The sequence below is a fragment of the Hipposideros armiger genome, unplaced genomic scaffold (genome assembly GCF_001890085.2).
Source record: "Hipposideros armiger isolate ML-2016 unplaced genomic scaffold, ASM189008v1 scaffold_255, whole genome shotgun sequence".
Classification (NCBI taxonomy): domain Eukaryota; kingdom Metazoa; phylum Chordata; class Mammalia; order Chiroptera; family Hipposideridae; genus Hipposideros; species Hipposideros armiger.
Genome location: NW_017731605.1, coordinates 89,680 through 111,657, shown reverse-complemented (window position 1 = coordinate 111,657; position 21,978 = coordinate 89,680). Strand labels below are relative to the sequence as shown.

At 37.4% G+C, this 21,978-nt stretch overlaps 1 protein-coding gene across 1 annotated transcript in view; it reads left to right on the top strand.

Annotated features, from left to right (window-relative positions):
- TAF4B (TATA-box binding protein associated factor 4b) overlaps positions 1-21,978 on the top strand; it is a gene marked incomplete at its 3' end in the record, with an annotated part of 77,830 nt that overhangs the window by 10,052 nt on the left and 45,800 nt on the right. Inside the window, exons 2-7 of the mRNA XM_019656143.1 lie at positions 6,118-6,263; positions 7,353-7,460; positions 11,414-11,578; positions 11,679-11,801; positions 14,698-14,787; positions 19,929-20,546. Coding sequence (XP_019511688.1) covers positions 6,118-6,263; positions 7,353-7,460; positions 11,414-11,578; positions 11,679-11,801; positions 14,698-14,787; positions 19,929-20,546 — 1,250 coding nt within the window. The remainder of the gene's footprint in view (positions 1-6,117; positions 6,264-7,352; positions 7,461-11,413; positions 11,579-11,678; positions 11,802-14,697; positions 14,788-19,928; positions 20,547-21,978) is intronic.

Below are 21,978 nucleotides of genomic sequence, written 5' to 3'. Positions count from 1 at the left end.
ACCTTGCAAACCTGCTGTTTTGTGTAGCTGCCTTCATTAATTATCTTAGCTAGATCTTCTGGATAATTTGTTGCAGCTTCTATATAAGTACTTGCTGCTTCACCTTGCACTTTTATGTTATGGAGGATGATTTCTTTCCTTAAATCTCATGAACCAATCTGCTAGCTTCAAGCTTTTCTTCTGCAGTTTCCTCACTTCTCTCAGCCTTCATAGAATTAAAGAAAGGTCCTTGCTCTGGATTAGGCTTTGTCTTAAGGGAATGTTGTGGTTGGTTTGATCTTCTGTCCTGACCACTAAAACTTGCTCCATATCAGCAATAAGGCTGTTCGGCTTTCTTGTCATCCTTGTGTTCACTGAAGTGGTGCTTTTAATTTCCTTCAAGAACTTTTCCTTTGCATTCACAGCTTGGCTAACTATTTGGCACAAGTAGCCTAGTTTTCAGCCTTTCTCAGCTTTTGACATGCCTTCCTCACTAAGCTTAATCATTTTTAGCTTTTTATTTCAAGTGAGAGACATGGGACTCTTCCTTTCACTTCAACACTTACAGACCATTGTTGGGTTATTAACTGGCCTGATATCAATGTTATTGTGTACCAGGGAATAGAGAGGCCCAAGGAAGAGGGATAGAGATGAGATGAGGGAATGAATGCCACATGGTCAGTGGAGCAGTCAGAACACACACAACATTTATTGATTTAAGTTTGCCATCTTATATGGGTATGATTTGTGGCACTCCAAAACAATTACAATAGTGACATCAAAGATAACTGATCACAGATCACTGTAACAAATATAATAATAATGAAAAAGTTTGAAATATTGGGAGAATTACCAAAATGTGACACAGACACGAAGTGAACAAATGCTGTTGGAAAAATGGTACCAATAGACTTGCCGGACACAGGGTTGCCACAAACATTTAATTTGTAAAAAGCACAATATCTACGAAGTGCAATAAAGTGAAGTGCAATAAAATGAGTTATGCCTGTATTTATCTCTGCTGTAATTATTAATATCCTTTCTTCTGCTTGCTTTAGTTTGTATTTTGCTTTTTTCCCCTAGTCTTTTAAGGTGGAAGTTAAGTTAATGTATCTTTTTGAATACAGGCATTTACAACTATAAATTTTTCTGTAAACACTGCTTCAGCTGTATCTCATAAATCTTGGTATGTTGTGTCTTTGTTTTCTCTCATCTCAAAGCATTTTCCAATTTCCCTTGTGATTTTCTTCATTGACCAGCTGGCTACTTACCAAGGAGTGGGTTGTGTTTAATTTCTACATATTTGTGAACTCCCCTAATTGCTTTTTGATTTCTAATTTCATTTCATTGTAGTTGGAGACCATACATTGTATGATTTCAATCCTTTTAAATTTATTGAGGCTCATTTTATGGCCTAGTATATGGTCAATCCTGAGTGTTCCATATACACTTAAGGAGAATGCTGTTGTTGGTTGGAATATTCTATAGATGTGTTTTAGGTCTAGTTGATTTATAGTGTTCAAGTATTTCATTATCTAGTTGCTGTTCTATCTAGTTGTCTGTCTTTTATTCAAAGTGGGGGGATTGAAGTCTCCCAAGTATTGTTGAATTGTCAATTTTTCTCTTCATTTATGTCAGCCTTTGTTTTATATGTTTTGGGTTCTGTTGTTTCGTGCATATATTTTTAGAATTGTTACATTTTCCTGATCCATTAGTTGTTCTATCAATTATAAAATGCTCCTCTTTATTTCGAGTGACATTTTTTGTTCTAGTCTATTTTGTCTGATATTGGTATGGGCATTTCCGCTTTCTTACTGTTGCTGTTGTGGGATATATTTTACCTGTCCTTTTACTTTCAACTTTTTTTGTATTTTTGAATATAAAGTAGATCTCCTGTAGGCAGCATATAGTTGGATCTTTTTTTTTTTTTAACTCTGGCCTGACACTTTTTGCCTTTTGATTGGATTGTTTAATCCATTCACTTTTAATATTATTGCTATGTTTGGTTTAGGTATGCATTTATTTTTGTTTTATATATTTCCTCTCCTTTTACCCTCATTTTTTATTCTTTACTGCTTTCCTTTGCATTAAGTGAATATTTCTAGTGTAACGTTTTCATTCCTTTATATAAGTACATATGTATATGTATATATGTATGTATATATGTATTAGTGGTTGCTCTAGGGCTTACAATATACATCGTGCTAGAATCTATTTCACATTTATATTAACTTATTTCAGTGAGATATAGAAACATTTCTCCTATTTAGCCCATTTCCCTCTTCTTTATTTTTGTGCTATTATCGCTCTACATATTGCATCTGGATATGTTACTAACCCAACAATACCTTATTACTTTATGTAATTTTATGTCTTTTAAAGAAGGTGACTGAAAAAAGACGAGCAAAGATATATTTTTGCATTTATTTTATTACCCTCTTATTTACCATTTCTGGTTTCCTTCATTTGTTCCTGTGTATTTGAGTTATCATCTGAAGTCATTTCATAGTGCAATACAACTTTGCTCTTATCCACTTCCTTTATGCTGTTAGTCACAAATATATTACATTTCTATATGTTATAGATCCATCAATACAATTGTATACATATTGTTCTATACAATTGTTTTTGAAGCTATTAAGAGAAGAAAGTAGAGGTTATTAGCATTTATACTGTCAAATTACATAATTACCTTCACCAGTGCACTTTCTTTTTCATGTGAATTCAAATTACTGTCTGGGGTCACTTGTTTTCAGCCTGAAGAACTTCATTTAGTATTTTATGTGTGGATGCCTGCTAGCAACCAATCCTCTCAGTTTTTATCTGGGTATGTTTTTATTTTATCTTCAGTTTTAAAGACATTTTTGGTGGAAATCTGATTGTTCGTTAACCGTTTTTTTCTTTCAGCAATTGGACTATGTCATTCTACTGCCTTCTACCTATGTTTAAGTTCACTGATCTTTTTGTCTTTTCAAGTCCAGGCCCTCTAGTGAATTTTTTATTAGTTATTGTACCTTTTAACTACAGATTTTGTTTATTATCTGTTTCTAGTGATATCCTCTATTTGATGAGATATAATTGCACCTTTTTTTAACTTTAATCATAGTTTTCGTTAGTCTTTTGAGCACATTTATAAGTTACGTACATTGAAGTCTATTAGATGGGACATCTAGACCTTCTCACAGGTGGTTTCTGTTGCCTGCCTCTTTTCCTGTCTCATACTTTTTTCTTTGCATATCTTGTTATTTCTTATTCAAAACTAATATGTTGCAGCAATTCTAGATACTGGCCCCTACTTCCTTGATGTGTTATTGTTGTTTGCTTGTTTATTTTTTTATGTCTGGCTGGATTATTATGGGTGAACTGTATTTTTTCGCCAATAGGAAGCCCCTAATGCTGCTCCTCTTTAGAGGACACAACCTTGGGCATAAGTACAGCCACTCTGGAATGACAGTGGTTCTCCTTGACTGTTTCTTTCTGTGATCTCTCTGTTAAGCTGTTTGCTTCTGTTGGTATCACACTCAGCTGTTGGCCTCAACTCATTGACAGCCTATTGTTTCAACGGTGCCCTAAGATCCAACTTGCTCCATAATCTCCTTTTATTAAATTTGGGCTCCTTTACAGGGGTAGTTTTTAAGGTCATTGTTTGAGGTTTGTTATGATCCCAAGAGGACCCTTCTTAGTTGTCTCTTTGTCTCCGTACCATCTCTCTGGTAAACTAGTGGTAGGCCTGTGGCTTAGCTCATATCTGTTATGAAGCTACCAGCCTTCTTTTAATTGTCCCATTGTATTTGAGAGTGTCCTTGGCCTTGAGCTTTCCCACACTTCGAAATGAAGACAGCTCCTCTAGGGAGATAATTTGGAGCAGGTACCAGGATCGTGGCATGCTTCTCTCTCAGTGATATCCCTGCTTTACGAGTGAGTACTGGGCATGGGTGGTAGCCTCTGGTCTTCTCTGCTTACCTCTCCCAGCATGGTATCTCCACCCTAAGAAAGAACTGGGGTGAGGGCGATTGGGGCCCAAGTATTTTTAATCCCCTGAGGTAGAGTCTTCTGTTTGTGAGTGGGGATGGGCAAAAGAAGCCTGGATGCACTTCTCTCAAATTTGTCCCATGCAGTAGTAGTATGTAGCTTGGGGTTGGGGAAATAAGAAAAGCTTGTGACCTGCTCCTCCCAGGAAGATACTATAGTCCTCTACTGAGAGCTTGGGAGAGACGGGCCACACTGCCTGGGCTGGAGCTTCTGGAATGCTGAGATGGGAAGGGAGAGGGAGTGAGTTGTGATTCAGATGCCCCAGGTTCTTGCTGTTCTTACTGAGTTTTAGTAGATTTTCTTTAATAATTGTGTACTCATTTTCTGTATACCATGAAGCAATTTTCAAAGACTTTCAATGGTTGTTTTTAAAAATAATTTTACCACTTATGCTTGTTTTGCTGAGGAATGGGTTTCTTGAGCTCTTCATGCTGCCATCCTTGAAGTAGAATTCCAGCTATGAATATTCTTGCCTGTGCCTCCTACTGACATGGACAAGAATTTCTTTAGATTCAGAAATACTGGATTAGAGGATATGCAAGTGGAAATCAATATTGCACAGCTGGCATAATCATATAAAGTTATACAAAGCAGTTGTGCCAGATTCTACGATCACCATCAATCAAGATATTAGAGTTCTTGTTGCTACACATCTCTTTAGCACTCAATATTGTCATTGGGCTTAATTTTTGCCTGTCTGTGGTCTTCATTTACCTTTCCCTGTCATTGGCATCTGTGTTTCTTTTTTTTATTTTTATTTTATTTTATTAGAGAATTGGGGGAGGGGAACAGTGCTGGGGAACAGGGGAAGGGGAACAGACAAGTTGCTGTCCTTTTGTTCTTCAGCCTAAAGGAGGAGGATGTCGCTTCACTGGCCCATGTTGTTATTATCATTGTGCTCTTCCTGGGTGAGGCAGATCGGTTGCAAGCCTCTGGACGGCTGCTCACAGCGGCTCTTGGCAGCTCACACTGGTTCCCGGCTGCTCACACTGGCTGCCAGCCACACACGGTATCTTATGGCAGCCCACTGCAGCAGGGGCTGCAGCCTACGCCGTCGCCGGCGTCTCATGGCAGCCCAGCTCCAGGTCAAGCTGTTGTTCACCATCTTAGCTGTAGAGGGCAGTGTCACTGGCCCTAATGTGGGATCTGAACCAGGGCCCTGCTGCTCAGAGCTGGCGTCCCAAGCCAGCTCTTAAACAACGCGCCACTCAGCTGACCTGGCATCTGTGTTTCTTCTGTGCATTTTGGATATTTGTCCTTTGAATATATGTGAATTAAAATTTTCTCCCATTTTGTGGTTTGTGTTTTTACCTGATGGTGTCTTTTGTTAAACAAAAGTTCTTTTGATACAGTTGAATGTATCACACATTACATATTTAAGAAATTCTTCCCTACCCCAAGTTTAGAAAGATAATTTTCTACACTAAGAGTTTAAAAGTTTTGAGCCGGCCGAGTGGCTCAGTTGGTTAAGAGCTCACTCAAGAGTGCAAGCTCTAAGCAACAGCGGTTTGAGTCCCGGCCCAAGCTGAGCTGTGCTGAGCTGTCAACAGGTGGCAGGATGGCTCAGCTAAAAAAAAAAAAGTTTAAAAGTTTTTACTTTTATCGTTAGTGGTTTTTGTCTATGGTGTGAAACTTTTCATCTTTTCCATGTAGATAACTCACTGACTCAGCCCTATTTATTGAATAGTCCCTCTTGTCCTCACTGATCTGAAGAGCCTCTTAGGAAAATTTGATATTACATATCTGTATCTGTCTATTTTGGGGTTCTCTTTCCTATTTCATTAGTCAATTTGTGTAGTCTTGTGCCCTTACCATACTATCTTTCTTACTATAGCTTTATAAATAGTTTGATGTCATGAAGGAAAAGTGTTTTGCCTCTTTTAGGAGTATCTGAGCCATAAGCTTAGACTTTTAATATTTTAAGTACCTTTGAGTAAAAACATTTTTTTTCATATTATGTATAATAATTAGTAGACATGGAATTCAGTATGTACAAATTACTTATTCTGACCATATACAGTGTTGAAAGAAATGGAAGAAGAAATATATTATTACACTTCATTTATTAGCTGAGGTCACTTTTTTTTTTTCCTTTTTTAACTATAGGAACAGTTTTGATAAAAAGCAACAGTGGTCAGTTGATGTTGGTATCTCCTCAGCAAGCTGTAACAGGAGGTGAGACCACCAGGAACATAATTTCAAGGCCAGCTGTACCAGCGAATACTCAAACAGTCAAAATCTGTACAATGCCGGTAATATACCTTAAAGTTTTTTCCATCTCCTTTACTTTTCCAGGTATTGTGTTCATGTAAATGTGTACGTATTTGCCAGTAAAAATAATCGAAGAGATGATTCTGCTTAACTTCTTGAATTAAGTTACTTTGTTTGAATAGGTCAATTTAATCAAGATGTTTGGTTTTGTCATTTGGTAATTGCTAAAATAAAAATTCAGTCTTCATACTCAAAGATTTTGTGTAGTCCTCAAGGTAGTGTTCAAGGACTGTTTACATCTCTAAATGGAAAGAAAACCATTCTGTTTTAATTTTAGTTTGTGACTGAACATTAAGACTACACTTTATAGTATTCATTTTTATCCATGTTTTACAGAAATTACCTTTAAGAAATTCACAAGTCTGTTGTAATATTTTATTAATTTGGCATTGTTCAGAAGTGATTTATTTTACATACATGATAATCTTTGCAGGTACCTGAAGCTTATCTGTGTGGCAGAGTTTAAAAAATATATTTTTTTATGGGCATCTTTCTTTGGTTAAACAGAAAATACTGAATATAACATAGCATTTTCTTGATGAGTCAAGCTTATCCTAAAGAAAGATTGCACTGTATTCTGTGGTAGTATCATCCTTGCCCGTTTAAATACCCCCACCCCCCATTTTGTTCTTCCTAAATTGATTCTGGGTTCTCAGTCATTTTCTCTGTTACTGTATCTGTTAATGGTAGCTACTCCTTCCCTGTCTAGTTTGCTTTTTTAGCTGTTGTGGATTTAGAAGATAGGTTAGCATTTTTTTTTATAATTAGATAGTAAATAAGAACCTGTATGTTTTCTATATGAGCCAAAGAGTAAAGTTTAAGATTTTAATGCTGAAACACTGTAATATTTATTTGTTAGATCAATTGCCTCCTTAGAAATATGAAATGAGTTTCAACTGGCCAAATGACCAGTTAGATTCATAGCAGAGAATGTGCATATAATCTATAAGATTATAAAACCAGTTATAATTAAGAAGTTTGCTATGGTAAAGTGTTTTAATGTTTGCCACGGTACTGATTGATTTTAAATTACTAATGCTGATGACTGTGTTATTCCACTAACCCCCCAGAATTCTAATTCACAATTAAACAAGAACATGGCAGTGGCACCTGGTAAAAAATTGGCACAAATAGGAACTACTCTGGTTACCACTGTTCCGAAGCCTTCCTCAGTACAAGTAAGTTGTGACTGACTTGTGGTTATGTATGCACTGGTTATTCTCTCATGTTTCTTTATTATTTAGCTATTTCCTGTCAGATATATAATCCAGACTATGTGACATTGAAGAGAGTGATTCAGTGAGATATGAGACACTTACCAAACTGGGAACTGTTGGTGATATGGGAAACACAAGATAAACATGGTGTATATTCTTGGAATATCAGTTTTATTTGAATCTATTAATATAAATGCATCAAATAGCCATGTGTTGCAGTGTCTAGCAGGTGCTGGAACAGAATTTTGGGGTGTGGGATATTTGTTAGGGATTAATACCTGTGGAAGGGAAGGAGAGCAAGTTAGAGTTGGAACTAGATGCAGGCCCAATAAAGCGTCAGCCAATCTAATGGAGAACTTTGGAGCAGATATGGCCTGTCAGAGTTGTCCCACTGTGTGTCAACATGATCGGCGAGGCCTTAATTTCCCTTTGCGATCAGTCATTGGATGTGGACTCTCCAGGGAGTGTTGTGCTCTTTGGCAAGGTGATTCTCTGCAGCTAGAAAAAACCTGAAGGAGCTGGCAACTCGGGGCTGTCTAATAGCATTCCCAACAGCTAGGCAAACACAAATCTCTCCTGTGATGGTGTATCACAGGATACTCCTTGCATTACAGGATCTACTTCCTCATACATGTTGAAGACCAGCTCTTGGGATTCCAGTGAGTTACTTAGGGAAACAAGGAAGAGGAAATTAGTAGGATGAACTACAGTCCCCACTGCTACAACTGATATTTATCATCTCTCTCCTCCATTATGTATTCTACATTCCCCTCACCCTCATCTACCAACTCTGATGGTCCTGGTAGCTTAACTGGTAGTGTGATCACACCTCCATCCCTGAGGGATATGAGGTCCTAATCACCATATTCTGAGGCAGGCGTTGCTCTACTTGTCCATTTGTCATCACAAACAGGCAAGGGAATACCAAGAGGCACTTAAATAAATCACCTGGAATCACCACACATATGCCCCTCAGCCTCCATTGGGTAATAGCAACCCTACCTGTCAGGTCAGTTACCCCTGGTATGATAATGACTCTTCTTTTTCCTGCTGGTCCCTGGACACAAGGAATCTGAAGTGCCCAGGAGGTAGCCATGGTGTCTCATTTATATGGACTCTTACTATGTCCTTTGATGAAAGTGTGACCCCTGTGGGTAGAAATGGGAAGCACAGAGTCCCCTGGTGGGTCTTTGGGAATGATGGCATATGGCTTCATTCATCCCGCTCCTCCTTGATTCCTTGGTTTTTCATGTGTTTGTAGCAGGGGCCACCAGCCTTGTTACACTAGTGCATCTGGTCTCCTGGGTGGGTTGCCAGAACCTGTTGATGGGGATGTTGAGGCATTAGGAAAACAGGAAGTCGTAAGAGTTGACAATACAATTTTGTTATTTCATGAAAGGTTTTTATCACTTCAGCAGTACTTTGAGTATATCACTTTTTTCTTTGGATCTGTTTCTCAAAGATTTAGTACTTATAGTTGTTCTAAAATGGTACATCTGGGTTCTTTTCCTTTGATTATTTTTTCATATATATGTCTACCATTGATGTTTCCATGTGGATTGTTTATAACTTGTCCTAAATTGATGCATATTTTAAGCTGGGCTGTTCTTCAATAATAGGCTAAAATAGTAGAAATTATTAAGCAATGAAGTTAATGAATAATATCTGTGTCTACTTTGAGGGGTAAAGCATCTCAATTTTAGGCATTTCTGGGAAATAAGGAGCTAGAACTTGGAAATGAGAGAAGATAGAACTCTTCGTATTTGTCTATTTTGACTATAAAGGCAAATGTGAATGTGTTAAGAAATTTTGTAAGCATTTTCATATTATTGAAATTTTTCCTAAGTACTGAAATTTATTTTAAATGGCTTGAAACATGGTCTGGTCTAGTAAATATAACACAGGAACTAGTTTGAAATCTTTGTTCAACATTATGTTGTATTTGATGATGAAGACATATGTTGGTTCGTTGTTAGGTTGGAATATAATGTGCAAATGATTGCATTTAGAATTAGTATTTCTAATTATATATGAAGAAACCCAAAGTTGATTGCTCTTTCAAACAAGTATGACCTCCTTGAAATGCATTTTAGTCTGCTAAATTTGCATACTTGTACAACTCATTTTACTGGCTCTATGTATAACTAATTTTCACAGATTATTTCTCATCCGTCCCAGCTCTTTTCTCTCCTGTCCCCCAGACATGCCTAGTCAGTGCCAGTGCAGTCTTGCAATGCATGGAAGTACCATTGGCTGGTCTATATCTAGTCTAAGGCAGAGTTACAGTTGAGTTTAAGACATTCTTTACTGCAATGAGATTATGTCGATGACTGGGATTAGGTACCTCTTCATGCCTTCTAAGAGGTGGAATTGGCATGGAAAGTGCACGTAGATGGTAAGGTCAGGTCATGAAGGACAGATTTTGTACTGGAGACAGAATAAAATATTGACAAGGAAAGTAGAAATTCCATAAGTACTCCATCTGCTCACAAATATTAGGACATTTTCCTGAACTCACATTTCATTGGGTCTTATTTTGCTTCATAAGGGAGAGGGACAAAACTCCCCTGAGGAACTCTTCCCACCAGTAATCATACCCGCTAAAGTTCCAGATTACACTTTTGCAAATATAGTGGCACAAAGAGTGAATGACTGAACATAAAATAGACTCACTAAAGAAATAGTATTTATTTACTTTATATTAACCTAAAAAAGTTTATTAGCAAGTCTCCAAAAGACTCAAAAGAAACTGCACAGTTGTTGTCCTTGGAGAGCAGGACGAAGGATAGGAATAGGAGAGAGATATTTTCATTGTTGCCTTTGAGATCTGTTCATACTTAATAAAATTATACTAATGTAGGTGCAATTTTAAAATTTTACCTTATTTTGTTTAACATTTCATCATTAGTTCTCGTCTTCATCATTAGTCAGTGTTTTTAATTTCTTTACCATTTTTACCCTCAAAACATTCTTGTCTAATACAAACTCCAGTTTTTCTAAAGTGGAAATTTGGGTGTACATTCAAATTCACCTATCTTGACTATTACAGAAGGAAATTTTCTTGAAGATGATAGTAACCTGACCTTTTTGTGCTGTATGCACAAGCATTTAAATTAAAATAGTGGTGCAATGTTAGTTTTCTGTGTGAATTGCAAGTACTATTCTCTCTCCCACCTCCAAACTTTACTCATGTTCTGTAACTTTTAGTGTCTGTCTTTAAAATAAGATTGTTGATTTATCTCAAATATGGTTGTATAAATTATTACCTACCTGATTTGTGGTTTCTTGTATGAAACTTTTTATCCTGCAGGTGGTGCTATAATCACACCTCATTTCAATAGAGGGTGGGAAGAAGCAACTAAAACTGTTTTCAGTCTGAAAATAAGATGTCACTTTTGTAATATTCATAATGCATACTCTTATAGTCTACATAAAAGCCGCTTATCTGAATATAAGATAACCAGTAAATCTCTCTGCTTTATGCTTAAGAAAATTATGGGACAAGAAATTCTATATTTTCATAAAGAGCTTATTATTTCAAACCCTTTTTTGGAGAAGTATTAATATTTTTTGCGGACTATGTGCTTGGCACAGTATTTCACAAACAACCCTAGGATATTGTAGGTACCATTGCTATCCTTGTTTTTTATTTACAGGAATCAGAGGGTTAACAGGCTTAAGTAACTTGTCTAAGGTCAACACTTAGTAGGTAGGTAGATGAGACTAAAACCCAGATTTGCAAGAGTCCAGAACTTTTATAACTGTGTTACGTTGCTTTAGACTAGGTAGAGCATAACATAAAAGCAAAGATTTTAAGATCTATTTGTAGTCTGATAAATGTGAAATGAGGCACCCACTGTCATACTTAATCATAGTAATATAATACATATTTAAATATATACTTTTAATTTCAGTCTGTGGCTGTGCCAACCAGTGTTGTCGTCACAGTTACTCCTGTGAAGCCGTTGAATACTGTAACTACCCTGAAGCCTTCAAGTGTGGGAGCATCACCTGCCCCCTCAGATGAGCCCAATCTCAAAGCAGAGAACTCAGCAGCTGCTCAGACTAATCTTTCTCCAGTAAGCTCTCACCTGTACCTTACATAAATGCAGCTCTTTACAAATTTTCTTGGATTCTATTCTAGCTAACATTTGTGTTTGTTTATATTTCTTTATTCAGACAATGCTAGAAAATGTGAAGAAATGTAAGAACTTCCTTGCAATGTTAATAAAACTAGCATGTAGTGGGTCACAGTCCCCAGAAATGGGGCAGAATGTGAAGAAACTGGTGGAACAACTTTTGGTAAGTTAGTACTGTGAAATCTTACAAGCTCTGTAAGAATTCATAGAGCATGTTTTAAATGGGAAATAAATATGTTAAAGTGAGATTTATTTTAAATGTATTTTTTTGATAAACTTCGCTTTTGATTCTTGAAAGCTTTGTAATGATTATAAATCTTAGGCAAGAAAATCTATTATAGTATATTACTTTCTATATGCCAGTCCTGCTTCCCTTAGCCTAAAAAGGGCCTTGGAAAGAAGGTTGACTGGTCAAATAAATAGTTGTTACTTGAATTGTAAGTACCAGAAAGTGAGACTGTCAACAAATAGTAAAATTCAGTTTTGTATGTCCAAACAACAAACTTTGGTCCTGTGGAATTAAGTTAACTTCCTTAGGTCTTAGTTTCCTTCTCTGTAAGATGAGAAGAGTAAATGTGATGAATTTTGAGGTTTATGTAAGTACCATGATGCTGTGTCTTTTCGCTATCAAATTACACATCCTTGATTTCTTCTATCTTCTTTCAAGTAAAATGCTTCTAAACATTACAAAGCAGATGAAGGTGGAAATTAGCAAATATTGCATATTATATGCTTCAGAAGTATGCTGAAAATGTATCAGACAAATATAATTTTGGATTTTTTTGAATTACTAAAATCTACAGACTTCTCTGGCTATCTAATGAGAATTTTTGTGTATTTTTCATATAAAAATTGTTACTTTTTCCCAGCAAAAAACAATAGAGTTGGCCCTAGAACAGCATGGATTTGAAATGCTGAGGTCCACTTACATGTAGATTTTTTTCAATAAATATAGTCATCCCTTTGTATCTGTGGGTTTTGCATCTGCAGATTTAACCAGTTGCTATTGAAAAAAGTATTTTTGCATTCCCATCAAAAATAGTTTTCGATCCTTGGTTGGTTAAACCCAAGGAGGTGAAGGGCTGACTGTAGAGTCAAAAGTTATATGCAGGATGTGAGGGCGATCTTACTGCAACATCTGTCGCCCCATTTTCACCAGAGTTGATTTGGCTATTCTGGCTGGCTAGGTGGGTGTTCCCTTCCTCTCTCCCAAAGCTGCGCACTTGGTCGAAGAGGACGACCTTTCCCGATAGAGGAGAGGACTGTTCTTCAGTTAAGGGTATACCAGTAGCTGCATTCCCCTGCTAGAACCTCCAAGTAAGTTCTCAAGGTCCATTTGTAAGAGAACTAGGGTAGTCAAGCTTCCCAGACTCCAAACACATCCAAATGAGGCACTGCATGTGGCAGTCTGCCTTTCTTTTAAAAAAGAAAAGGAAAAACAAGTTATGCAGATTTTCCACTGCACAGCCCTTAGTAACTCTAACCCTGCATTGTTCAAAGGTCACCTGTGTTTCAAATAGTGTACAGGAAAACAAGCATAGTTTATAAATAATAAAATACCTTCTTTACTACTTTTTTTAATGCTACCTATAATTTATTAGCAATAGAACCCATTTGAAATGATTGGTTTTCTGTTCAGGAAAACTTAGATACTTAGAAGTCATAAGTTTTTAACTTTTGAGCTTCTTTTTAAAGTAAACATTGAGCTTTTGGTCTTTCATTTTCAAAGTGTGTTAGTTTCAAAAGGGGATCTGGTGGCTTGTTTCTCTGAGATGGAATAATCTAGATTAAGAGGCATGATGGGAAGGAACATGTATCCAAGAAAACATTAAAAAGTTTCTAAGTACAAAAATGTGTGCTTTCCTTACAGTGACAGCTTATTTTTTCTACATTTTTTTAGAAAATGCCTATCAAATACCCAGGTCTTCTGAATAAGCACAGTTGGTTTGACATTCTTCCCAGTAAAGGAAAAAAAAGGCAGCTCATTCAGCTAGCAACTCAATCATAAAGTGCTTTCCCTTGAGCATCTTAATTTGGTGTGCAGCAGAAATGCTGTATGTGTGGTTCACATTTTGTTATAAACAATGTTAAAAAGATGCCTATTGAAGGGTTGAGATTTAGTAAAACTAATTTTTACTGATAACTTCACTGAGGACATTTGAATTTGGCTCTATTTTTTTTTTTTACCACAAGTGCATAGCACTGTAAAATATGATAACTATTTCAATTTGTTGCCATTGCCTTTCTTGACAGCAGTTTTACTCACTGTTCCTTTTGTACCATCAGTGCAAACCTCAGCACAGTGAAAAAGGCCAAAATTTTTTTTTTTAGTAATATGAAAATAATTTAGACCTCATAGATCCCTGAAATGCTTAGACTGTAAGGCAATATGGAAGGGTTCTTAAGTCCTTTGGAAAACTAGTATATCTTAATGGCCTTATAGCCATATCCTTTTTTTTTTTTTTTAACGCTAAGCCATCCTGCCACCTGTTGGCAGCTCAGCGGCTGCTCAGCTCGGGCCGGGAATCAAACCACTGTTGCTCAGAGATGGCACTCTTGAGTGAGCTCTTAACCAACTGAGCCACTCGGCTGGCCCCTGGCTTATAGCCATATCTTAATGGCTACTATATACCGTAGGGTCTTACAGTAGCATTCTAAAAATACAGTCTTACCTTGGCTAAGGTAATTTCAAAATAGAAACAGCAAAACAAACAAAAATAAAATCAAGGCTCTCAATCCAAATAACCTCCTATTCTCTACCTTAAGAAATTTAGAATTCCTGTGTCTGTGACTTCTTAATTGTTCTTAACAGACTGTAATATACTTATTCAGTCTGTTAGGTCTACTCTTAACTTTGCTTACTGGGATCTTAAAAAACCATCCCTTCATTGTGTTCTGTATGAGCAAACACCTCTACTGTTTAAGCTTATTCATTCACAAGTGACATGAAAAAAAGTGCCCCCACTGTGCAAAGCTTATTATGCCTACAATCGAATTATACACTGTTCTTCATAAAATATTTGTAGACCTGAAAGTGTTTTTGTTTCTCCCATCCTCAGGATGCAAAAATAGAAGCAGAAGAATTTACTAGACAACTGTATGTTGAACTCAAGTCTTCACCACAGCCTCACCTAGTTCCTTTTCTTAAGGTAGAGTTATGTGTTACTTTGAAGAAATTCTTTGGATTAGATTACTTTAAAATAATTTAAAATCTGATTATTTCAATGTGACAGCAATTTAACGTGAAGATAACTAACAATGTAGGAGAAACCTCTTCAGTGTTGTTGTAATCTGTAAATAACATGGATCGTCCTTATTCTTTGGGTTGGCCTTCTTTGTCCTAATGACTCATATTCTCTTAGAAATAATAAATCACATAATGCCAAATTTAGTGGAAAGGCTATTATTTAAAAAATATTAATTTACATTGTTAGTAGGCTTATACTTTAAGATTTATTTAATAAAATAGAATTTTGATGGAGAACAATAACTTTTATAACAAGAGCTTGGTTTGGCCGACTAAAACATATATATATATATTTGGATACTCAGAAACTGAAAGGGAATCGAATTGAAATTTATGTTCATTAAAGACCTGGAACTAGAGTGAACCAAAGACTCATACCATAAATTTTAAAATAATGGAATGAGATGTTAACTTTAGAAAAATTTGGCTTAATTATCTAGGGGAGATGAAAGAGGGTTCATAGTAGAAGACTCCTTTTGGTTGCCTCATGAAACAAGAGTGGGAAGGGAGATGGGGCACCACATTTTCAGAAGAATATTAAAATAGTGGAAACTGTCTCTAGGAGGTTGACCATGTTGATTAGGAGGGTGCCAATCATGGGATATGAAGTGTGGCTAAAGAAACTGGGAATGTTTTAGCCAGAGAAGACTTGGTCTGGGAAAGGGAAGGTTAAAGGACCAGCATAATACTGATTGAGGAGTTAGAGGCAGTGCTTCCGTGGGTCCCTTTCAGTACAAAGGTTCTGTGAGCCATAGTTCTCTACATTACACTGACAACTCTTTTTTTTTAAAGATTTTTATTGGGAAATTGGGGGATGGGAACAGTGCTGGGGAATTGGGGGAAGGGGAACAGACAAGTTGCTGTCCTTTTGTTCTTCAGTCTAGTTGTGGAGGATGTTGCTTCACTGGCCCAAGTTGGCACCATCATTGTGCTCTTCCCAGGCGAGGCAGGTCAGTCGCCGGCTTCTGGATGGTCGCTCACGCTGGCTGCTGGCCACACATAGTAGTTTATGGCAACCCACTGTAGCAGTGGTTGCAGCCTACGCCGTCGCTGGCGACTCACAGCAGCCCAGCTCCAAGTTGAGCTGTTGTTCAGCATCTTAGCTGTAGAGGGCAGTGTCACTGGCCCTCATATGTGGGATCTGAACTGGGGCCCTCTGGCGTCCTAAGCCAGCTATTAACCAGTGCGCCACTCGGCCGGCCCTACACTGACAACTCTTGAGTTTATTTATACTCACTAGAGACACCATGGGGAAGAAGGAGGGAAATTAGTAAGCACCTACTATGTGTCTGATGCTTTGCTAGATACTTTACTTTTTAATTTGCATTGTTTGCCCTTAATTTTCATATCTGTCTTTTGAGAAGAGGTGCTAAACAGTATTTTCCATTTTGGAGATGAGATAACTGTTTCAATTGACTAACTTTTGATCAAACTCACAGGTCCAGCCTATCTGACTCCACTCGGTAGCTAACATTACCTTTAAGTTACCAAATATTACCATTAAGTATTTGCACTTTGTATCTGTTCTAAGGACCTATTTTAAGCCTTACGCTTTTTTCTTGAGAATTTCTCATTTTGAGAACTTTGGGGGATTGGATATTGCACAGGGGTGAGGGATTTTGCATTTAACCTTAACTTTGGCCAGGTGATCAAGAGGTAATTTAGACTTATGTTTTTTTAATGTCTCTTTAAATCTTATTACTTTAACATTTCTTTCCAATTGTGTTTTTTTTCGCCCTCAGGACTCCCTCATCTTAAATTTCTAGCTTAAATTTAATCAAATCACTTCATTTGTCATGTATTTTCAAGGCAGCTCATTATTAGAGACATTCTTATTTTCCTTTGTTATTATATTTCTATTTGAAAACCTCTTCATATAAGAATTTTATCACTCTCTTTTAATAAAAAAAGAAAAGAAGAGGAAAGGAAGAGGAACAATAGTTCTCGTTTGCCTCTTACACAAAGGCGGTCTGACTGAATTTAATTGTCAAAACAAGAAAATATTTCAAAATAGCTGATGAACTAGCCAAAGATAACCTACCTACTTTTCCATCATTTTTTTCTTAAATCAAAAACAAACAAAACCATAGGAATGAAAAGGTAGAACCTTCTACTTTTTAGTTTGAACTGTCTATAACTCTTTCAGCAGGATACAAAGATAAGTACCAATTTAAAATCCACTCAGAAAATGTTCTAGCTTACTTAAGAAAATTCACCTTGTTTTAGACAAACAAATGAAGAAACAAAAACTCACAGACACAGACAACAGTTTAGTAGTTACAGAGGGTAAGCGGGGAGAGGAGATGGTAGAAGAGAGCAAAGGGGGTCAAATATATGGTGATGGAAGAAGAACTGACTCTGGGTGGTGAACACACAGTGTGATATATATGAGATATGATGAAACAATATGGTAAATGTTTGAATAAAAAAGTTTATTGCAGTAAAAGTATTTGCTAGATACTTTTATAAATTTATTGCAGTAAATGACACATTACCATTAATCCCCCCTCCAAATACTCTCCCTTGCTTCCAACATAGTTATCCCATTGTTCTTGCCACTTTCTGAAGCAGTTCTGGAAGTCCTCTTTTGTGAGTGTCTTTAGTTGGGCTGTCATAGCTGCCTCGATGTCCTGATCGTTTTGACTTTGGGGAAGAGCCAGAGGTTGCATGGTGCCAAATCCAGTGAATAAGGTGGACGAGGATACACCGTAATGTTTTTCTTTGACAGAAACTGTCATACAAGAAGCAGTGTGTGACACAGAGCATTGTCATGAGGGAGGATGATACCATTTGCCCATTTCTTGTTAATGTGTAGTTCATGATCCATGATTTATGGCATACTTTAAAACACACCTCTCAACCATAGCTCACACCCGACGGATTGCACCGAACAAGTTGAAACTTGTCACACACTGTTACTAAGGTTCGATGCACAGCTTCCTGTATTGAAGATCCCATCCTTTCCGTTGAATGGCACTCAGCAGTAGCATTCAACATATTTTGTGACCACAACCGAAAGGTTCCATGTCATACATCGCTTCTGATATGGCAATTTCTGTCAAATAAAAACATTATGTTTTGTCCTCATCCACCTTATTTACCAGATCTGGCACTGTGCAACTTCTGGCTCTTCCCAAAAGTCAAAATGACCATGAAAGCAAACATTTTGAATCGATTCAGGATATTGAGGCAGCCATGACAGTGCAACTCAAGACACTCATGAAAGAGAACTTCTAGAACTGCTTCAGAAAGTAGTAAGAATGATGGGATAAGTGTGTTTGAACTGAGGGGGAATATTTTGAGGGGGATTAATGGTATGTGTCTTCTGTAATAATTTTTTTTTAATTTAAACATTCATTGTAGTTTTTATCACACCTTGTAGATGATGTGTTATAGAAATGTACACTTGAAACCTATGTAATTTAACCATTGTCACCCCCCCAATAAATTTAATTAAAAAATAAAATAAAATATATAATAACAAAAAATAAGATAATTATGTTGAGATAAGTTTTACAGTTTCAGTAGGTATCTTCCTCTTATTAGATAATAAATAATGGGCCTCATGTCAATATTTACATTTAGACATCAGTTTATTAGGAGAAGAATGCTTCTCTAGTTTCTTAGGAAGAGTTATTAGTTTAACAGAGAATTACTTTTCGGGCCAGCCGAGTGGCAAGTTGGTTAAGAGCTGTCTTGGGACGCCAGCTCTGAGCGGCAGGGCCCCGGTTTGGATCCCACATATGAGGGCCAGTGACACTGCCCTCTACAGGTAAGATGGTGAACAACAGCTCGACCTGGAGCTGGGCTGCCGTGAGTCACCAGCGACAGCGTAGGCTGCAGCCCCTGCTGCAGTGGGCTGCCATAGGCTACCATGTGTGGCTGGCAGACAGCATGAGCAGCCGGCAGCCGGTGTGAGCTGCCAAGAGCCGCTGTGAGCAGCCGTCTGGTGGCTGGCAACCGATCTGCCTCAGCCGGGAAGAGTGCAATGATAATAACAACATGGGCAGTGAAGCAACATCCTCCACAACTAGACTGAATAACAAAAGGACAGCAACTTCTCTGTTGCCCTTCCCCTGATTCCCCAGCACTGTTCCCCTACCCCAATTCCCCAATAAAATCTTTAAAAAAAAAGAAGAAAATTGACCTTGTTTGTATTAGCTTTATTTTTTATTTATTTATTTATTTATTTATTTATTTATTTTTAAAGATTTTATTGGGGAATTGGGGGAGGGGAACAGACAAGTTGCTGTCGAGGACGTTGCTTCACTGGTCCATGTTGGCATTATCATTGCTCTCTTCCCTGGTGAGGCAGCTGCTTGCCAGCCATTGGACGGTCGCTCAATGTGCCTCATGGCAGCTCCAGTAGGCTGCCAGCCACTCACTCTGTCTGCTGGCCACTCATGTTCGCTTACAGCAGCCCGCTGCAGCCTACGCTGTCGCCGGCAACTCATGGCAGCCCAGCTCCAGGTTGAGCTGTTGTTCACCATCTTAGCTGTAGAGGGTGCAGCGTCACTGGCCCTCATGTGGGATCCAAACCCGGGCCCTGCTGCTCAGAGCTGGAGTCCCAAGCCAACTCCTAACCAACATGCTACTCGACCGGCCCTCTATTAGCTTTATTTTGATGTGAAGGCTATTTCTATCAAAAGTTTGAAAGTTATTTTTAAAAAGGTTTATTTTAGTTTGCTGTTGTATAAACAGATTAACAGATACTGAAGTTATTAGTGATCTATTACAGGTTAGATGGATACAAACAGTATGAAACGTATTTTAACAAACTGATTTTCAGGTATATGAAATAAGTTTAATACTGAGACATAATAATTTCATATGGAAAAAATAAAGCACTTTGGGCTTTATGTTGATTATATCTTGGATATTGATTGCAAATAAATTAGTGATACTAGATTTCTTCAACTGAAACCCTTGATATACTTTTGAATTATTTTATGCTGTAAAGATATGAAATACAAAGTAATTCTTTTTTACTAGTAGCTAATTTGTTTAGTTATCAGTGGTTTTGTTTTTTTCTCCCACTTCTAGAAAAGTGTGAGTGCCTTACGACTACTCATGCCGAACTCCCAGAGTTTTATTCAGCAATGTGTTCAGGAGGCTTCTAGCGAAGTAGCCATTACTACCTGTACCACACCAGTAACAACTTCTTCAGTGGTGACACCAACAGTTTCTTCAGTCCAGTCTGAAAAACCCATCATTGTTTCTGGAGCAACAACACCCAGACCTGTGTCAGTGCAAACTCTGAATCCGCTTGCTGGTCCAGGGGGAGCAAAAACTGGAGTTGTGACACTTCATTCTGTGTGTCCTGCCACTGTACCTGGAGGAACAACAGCTGGAACTGTTCTGCTTCAGACTCCAAAACCGCTTGTGACATCCATACAAAATACAGTTACAGCAGTCTCACTTCAACCTGAAAAACCAGTTGTCTCTGGAGCAGCAATGACACTGGCCCTTCCATCGGTAACTTTTGGAGAAACTTCAGCAGCAGCTATTTGTGTTCCGTCTGTGAAACCTGTTGTTGTTTCTGCTGGGACCACATCTGATAAGCCTGTCATTGGCACTCCAGTCCAAATCAAACTTGCACAGCCGGGCCCCATTCTTTCACAACCAGCTGGTATTCCACAGGCAGTTAAAGTCAAACAACTAGTGAGTAATATTTTATTTCTTCCTCAATTTCTTATTTTGAAAATTTGAAACATTCAGAAAACCAGCAAGACTAGTAAAACAAGCCCTTGTGTACCCTTGATCAAGTTTGACCACAGTTGTTACCTGGTCTCTCCCTCTCCGTATTCACATATACAAACACACAATTTTTGCTGACCCATTTGAGATTCGGTTGCAGAAATTGTGACATTGCATTGTTATATACCATGTATATAGAGATACCATGTATCTCTTAGGGACAAGGATTTTTTTCTTTTTTTTTTTTTTTTTAATGTAACCACAACATACTTATCACACAGAGGAAGTTAACATTGGTACAATATGCAATTCCCCAGTTTTCCCAACAATGTCTTTTATAGCAATTTTTTTTCTGATGTTTCTAATAAAGAATTGCATATTACATTTACTTGTCATTTCTCTTTAGACTCCTCTAGTCTAGAACAGCCCCCTAACCTTTTGTGGTTGCTTGTTATGTTATGTTTTAAGTGCCCAGGCTAGTTGTTTTGCAGAATGTTCTTTATTTTGTTTTCTCTGATTGTTTCAAGGTTAGATTCAGATGAAATATTTTTGGTAGCATTATTACATAGGTAATATTACGGTAACATTTCTTTAAAAAAAATATGCTGAGAGAAGAGGAAGATAGTGAAGGGAGTGATGTATTTCCAAAATTTGTTAGGTTGGGAGGTTCTTGGGAGAAAGAAATCTTACCTGTTTATTGATTAGTGTTTAGAACATTTGACTTTATTCAATTCAAGTTTTATCAAAAGACTATGAAAGTATAGTTAATATGTGTGAGATGGTACATGGTGAATTAGTTAAAAATTTTGGGGTTTTGTTTTATACTATAACACAGCTAGCTGTTCTTTTGATTTTTGGTGATTGCCCTTGTTCTCTTTTGTAAGTCTTTGTGTTAAAGGCTGTGTTTTGAATCTCTTCTTTTAGTTTTTTCTGCTTCTTGGAGTAGTAAAACCTAAATTAACTTCCCAGCCTTGTTTGTGTGATCAGGAGAAGAGGTTAGCATCTGTGGGTGACTTGTCTTTGAGGCAGAGGGCAGCTTTTGGAATAGAATAGAAGGGGGAAGATCAATTTAAACAGTTGTCAAACTCTTTGGTAGGTAGGAAGTAATAGTCATGTCCTGGGTTCTCATCTTTTTTCATCCCTTCCTACTATGGGTCTGATTTTCAAATGGAGAAATGTATCTGCCTTGCAGACTTTTCTCTTAGATGTCTGAATTGAATCTCAGAGATGAAACCTTTTTAGAAGCAGTGATTCTTAAACATCAGTCTGAACAGCCAGGTTTGGGAACAACTGGAACTAGTAATTGCCCCAAGGAAAGGCCTCTTTTTGGTAGCACTGAACAGAATTGAAACCCTTTTTCTGGGTCATAGATAATTGTTGAATCAGTGTTAATCTT